We start from the raw sequence: 5,392 nt of genomic DNA, 5'->3' as shown, positions 1-5,392 counted from the left end.
TAATCGTACACAACCTTCTATTTCAATCATTGCTGCTCCATCTAAAAAGTCAAAACAAAGAATCAGACTCCTATCAAAACTAACACATTGAGCAAGGAGACAACGAAATCAACTAAGGGTCGTTTGGTACAATGGATAAGAAAAAATAATCCTGAGATAAAAATTTAGTACCGCCTTATCCCTTGTTTAGTTACCAATAGTGAGATGAGTTATCCTAGAATTAAAAATAGCACCAGATAACTTATACCTGTCAGAGGGTGGAATAGTAATCCCAAAATAATCTATCCCAATATATAGTATTAAAACTGACAATCTCATGATTAATACAACAATACTGAACCTTCAATAAGAAATAATTCTAGAATAACTAATCTCAACATAACTTGTCTTTCAACCAAACGACCCTCCTGAAGTGGTGGATGAACCGAAACACAATCTGGCTCTATAAGGATTATCTCTTATAGAGCCTTATAAAAAATTTCTGTAATTGAATATGTTCAACAATCCATAGTCACAACTCACAATTACAAGGTTAAAAAATTGGCATCATAAATTTCAAAGACAGAGAATCCATAATTATCATTGACATTTATAGATCGGCTCTTCCTGGATATCTGGGAAAGGGAATCACATCTCGAATGTTTTCCATCCCTGTGGCGAAAAGAATCATCCGCTCAAAGCCTAAACCAAAACCACTATGTTTGACAGTACCATAGCGTCTCAAATCAAGATACCACTCGTATGGCTCTAATGGCAGACCCATATCCGATATCCTGCAAAGAAATATATTATATCGACAAAAGATCAGTTAAATGATCAAATAGACAAACATTATCCTTTACATATTGCCAATTTACAGTACCTTGATCTGAGAACCTCATAATCCTCTTCCCTTTCGCTACCTCCAATTAGTTCTCCAACCTGCAGACGAATGCAGACATGCATTTAAGCAGCAGATAGATTAACTCATATGGGTCGCCAGTACTCACGATCTGAAAATAGAAGGTGACGGAGGATGCAATGCCAAAGACCACCGCTGGATGTTTTATATGATTCTTTGTTAAAAGAATGCAGTTGTTCTTCCTTTTGTTATATTTAACTTTCATGTAAAGCTGAAGGCATGCGGGCTGGTCAGGTACACAATTGCTATCACTATATAAATCATTTTAGGCAAAAGTCCAGTCTGTTTAATTTAGTCCATGGTGGCCAAAAAGTTTTCATTTCCAGTATTACAGTAAGTGCTGATTTCCAGTATTACAGTAAGTGTTGAATTGTGTGGAAGAAAAATTAAGATTGAGCAACTCTTGCTTCTATGTAATAATACTAATTCATCCATTTCATTTGACATTGCAGCCTATCCCAAGGTGGGTGGTGTGACAAACCATTATATTTAAGACTAGAGTATGTAGTCCACCATTGCTACAAACAGAATATGCAAACCTTTGGTACAAGCAGATCCATCGCAGCAACTGTCTTCTTGTCTTCATTCACCTTCATGTAAAATGCTTTGATGCCTTTTGGGTAGTTGAACACTATAACAGGTGATTTAAAATGCTCTTCGGTCAAATATCTAGCAACAAGCCAATCAGGAATCAGAATAGTACAGAAATATATCAATCCAACTGATTATATTATAGTAATGGATAAGACAGTACCTTTCATGTTCAGATGCCAAGTCAATACCCCATTCTACTTTATTCTCAAATGTCTTCGTTTTGGATGCTTCTTCCAGAATGGCGATCGCTTCTGTGTAAGTTAAGCGATGGAATTTGGATGAGGTGACCATTCTAAGTCTACCTAGAGCACCTTTGTCTATAAATTTAGTGATAAATTCCATGTCATCAAGACAATGGTCAAGCAACCACTGACAGAGAAATTTCACATATGCCTCAGCACAGTTCATATCATCCTAAACAAAAAAATTAAATTGTGAGTAATGCGAATCAAGGAAAGCAAAGAATACAGATAACCAATCAAAACAAATAGCCCAATCAAAAACATCATAGGAATACACTTCAAGTCCAGAAGAAAAGGAGTCGGAAGATATGTTAAAATGGTATAAAAAATTGTTTCAGGCACTGATCAACTTTTCATCATGGAAAACAAACCACTAAATGGTACTCCCTCCATTTCAATTTATGTGAACTTGTTTGACTGGGCACGGAGTTTTAAAAAAATAGACTTTTGGAATTTGTGGTCCTAAACAAGTGAAAAAGGGGCCCAAAGTATTTGTGTGGTTATAAAAACTTCTCATTAAGGGTAGAATTGTAAGTTTAAGCTAAATTGTTACCAAATTTAGAAAGGGGTCATTCTTTTTGGAACGGACCAAAAAGGAAATAGGTTTACATAAACTGGAACGGATGGAGTAATTTTCTTTTTGCGACAAGAAACCAAACAACCTAGTGGTAATCTCTACTCATTCCCAATAAATTCTATCGAAGTAGATGTAGAATTTGGCAAAAGCTTTTTACTCTATTTTCGTCCATGTGCAGATAACATCCAGATTATGACTAGGAAAAGTATTTATGATACCAAAGTTCACACATTTTTAACTTGAATCCACATCTCTGTTGGTATCAAAAACTTCTTGTAGCTGTGAAGTAGTTCGATGAGAAGACGATGCAAGTGATGCATGATACCTTGAGATCAGCAAAAGCAATTTCAGGCTCCACCATCCAGAACTCTGCAAGATGCCTGGAAGTGTGGGACTGTTCAGCTCGAAAAGTTGGCCCAAAAGTGTAGACACTAGAAAGTGCACATGCATATGTTTCAACTTGGAGTTGACCAGATACTGTCAAGAAGGCTTGACGTGCAAAGAAATCATCAGCGTAATCAATGTTTCCATCCTTTTTAGGTATGCCAGCAGAGCGCTTTACCCTCTCTCCCAATTTGAATCTCTCTTGCAACTTCAGGAGATTCTCTTTAGCCCTTGTGAGATCACCGACTGCAGCACTGATCTGCTTATTTATGGCTGCAATGTTGGAGCCAGCTTTTTCCCTACTTGCCTTATCAGCTTTGAGCCTAGCAACTGCCTCTCCTTTCTCTTTGACAAGCTGTTCAACAACCTTAATGTCAGAATCTGAAGGAGCAGGATTCTCTTTCAGCTCCTTCTCCAATTTTTCAGCTTCACTTATCAATGTAGTGACCTGGAACATCTCGCCAGCACCCTCGCAATCACTGGTGGTGATGATTGGTGTGTGGATATAAAGAAAGCCATTCTTCTGAAAGAATGTATGGGTGGCATAAGCCAAGGCATTACGGATTCTTGCAACTGCAGATATCTGAAATGTACAAAACCAAAAAGTGAAATGGATTGTAGTTAAAGGACGCGTGAATTAAATTCTAAATAAACTGCAAGACTCAAGATATATTTATGCTTCTCTAGGACGATTCAGAGAGAGAGAGAGAACAAAACAGAAGAAAAACTTACCCAGTGTAATCCCACTATACAGATGCAATATCAAAATAAATTTGTAAGCTCAAACTATGACATCCTCATAAAATGACAAAAGACAAAAAAGTTCCATATGCATGTAATCCCTAATTATGAGAATATGTTTTATTTGTAAAATTAACCAACATCATAAAATGGTACAAATTTATTTTGTGATCTAACATATTTCAGCACTGATGATTGTTGTCACTAACAAAGGAGCAAAACAGGCAACCACGTATCTTCTTTCAAGAAGCATAAGGACTAATTGCATCAATCAATCCTACCTCACTTCCAAATAATTCGTCATTATTCCGTTTATATAGAAACATAAGCAAAAAAACAAGCTGGGTATGAAACTCAAAAATATTTGGAAATCAAAGAGCAAATAAGGAAGTTTCACAAAACATCTATTAAGAAAAACAAGGTCCCCTAACATGAATATCCCTTGATCCCTGCATTTCCAGCTCAATAAAAGAAGTGCAAGTATAAAACGTGAACATGTAATTTACCAGAAGGTATCACAGAAGCGCAACTAAAAATTAAATCATTTCTTATTGAATGGACATGGTGTAGTGCCAATACAAGTATTTTTATTCCACATTAGGGCATTGACTAATTCACTATTCGCAGAGTAAACAGAAAGTCCTACTCCCTCTATCACAATTTATGTGATGCACTTTAATTATTAGTTTGTCCCAAAAAATGATATATATTTAGAAATAATTTAACTTTAAACTTGTCATCTACCGTTAATTAAAAAATTTATAGTCACAAATATGACTTATTCTAGACCACAAATTTCAAAAGTCTTTTCATAAAATTCATGCCCAGTCCAACAACATAACCTAAAATGGGACAGATGGAGAAACATAAATCAAGAGACAAAAGAGATCATTACAGTATTAGTTCGAGGCCGCAGATGAACAACATCTCTAAGAAACTCAAGAGTTAATTTAGTCTTGGGCAATGGATACTTGCCAGCATCAACGGTACCAACAGACAGAACCTTCTGGACACGAAGCTCAACCTTTTGCTTTGCACCTTCAGGAGGTAACTTCAGCTCACCTTCTACGTGCACACAAGTGCCAGTAGGTACCAAATCTCCAAGTTTATACACAGCACTATCCACAATTACCTGTAGATTTGCAGGGCATGATCCATCATTCACTTCCAGGAAGGCAAAAGAACCCTTTCCCTGTTCCCTACCGGTTTTAACCCAACCCCCAATTTTCACAACTTTTCCGGCGAGTCCAGCTCCGCCGTCAGGACGGCCAAGAATTGAACGGATAGGAACGCGTTGGGAGAATTGAGCCTCCTCAACGCCGTCACTTAGGGAGATTTTGTCCACCTGCGGCGTGGAATCGTCGACGGACATTGTGGGAATGTTATTATTCTCCGGGGGCTGAGTGGTAGATAAAAGAAATGGAGGGATTTTTCGTTTTCGGTTTTGATAAACCCTAGTTGCTTATTTGGCTCGGTTTTTTTTCTTTTTGTTAACTCCAATTAACCCCAAAAATGTACCTCGGTAAAAAAGATACAATTAAAAGATTCCAGCAAAATGAATAAGTAAGAAATTTTGTTTTATATATCGGAAAAATTTCACATTTGAATAACTTGGCTCCATACTTTTTAATTTTACAATCCATATTTCAATTTACAATCAACTAGCCCAAAAATAATAGGCTAAAATTCAATATTCAATTCCAATAAGTTCTCAAAATTACTATTTAATTTTTAAAAAAGATTCCTCAAACTTTTAAATTAGTTTTCGAATCAGTAACTATGACTCAAATATTAATGTATACGGTGAAATCAGAGGGACCGATTTCTCGCCACTAAGGTGCGTTCAGGGAGTCATATTGGTATCTCGAGGCTGCAGGGTTACGATCAAGCTCCCTCCCCCAAGGTTTGCTCACGACCCAACAAAGATTCCGAGGGTGGGGAACTCCCGAGGCA

General features: G+C 36.9%; 1 protein-coding gene across 1 annotated transcript; it reads right to left on the bottom strand.

Annotated features, from left to right (window-relative positions):
- Positions 1-266: 266 nt before the first annotated feature.
- LOC104243459 (asparagine--tRNA ligase, cytoplasmic 1-like) lies at positions 267-4,912 on the bottom strand. The gene is made up of 6 exons (XM_009798648.2): positions 4,335-4,912; positions 2,640-3,281; positions 1,656-1,909; positions 1,441-1,570; positions 863-921; positions 267-773 (listed from the first exon to the last, which is right to left on the bottom strand). The coding sequence occupies exons 1-6, from the start codon at positions 4,809-4,811 to the stop codon at positions 590-592; spliced, it is 1,746 nt and encodes a 581-aa protein (XP_009796950.1). The 5' UTR covers positions 4,812-4,912; the 3' UTR covers positions 267-589.
- Between the last annotated feature and the right edge of the window lie 480 nt (positions 4,913-5,392).

This window comes from Nicotiana sylvestris, chromosome 3 (assembly GCF_000393655.2).
Source record: "Nicotiana sylvestris chromosome 3, ASM39365v2, whole genome shotgun sequence".
Classification (NCBI taxonomy): domain Eukaryota; kingdom Viridiplantae; phylum Streptophyta; class Magnoliopsida; order Solanales; family Solanaceae; genus Nicotiana; species Nicotiana sylvestris.
This window is presented reverse-complemented; position numbering and strand designations above follow the sequence as displayed.

Coding starts and splice junctions, on each gene's coding strand:
- LOC104243459 (XM_009798648.2), bottom strand. CDS start 4,811: ATGTCCGTCGACGATTCCACGCCGCAGGTGGACAAAATCTCCCTAAGT. Junction 1,571..1,655: donor TTGGCATCTGAACATGAAAG/GTACTGTCTTAT, acceptor GCTTGTTGCTAG/ATATTTGACCGAAGAGCATT. Junction 922..1,440: donor TGGATCTGCTTGTACCAAAG/GTTTGCATATTC, acceptor ATTCGTCTGCAG/GTTGGAGAACTAATTGGAGG.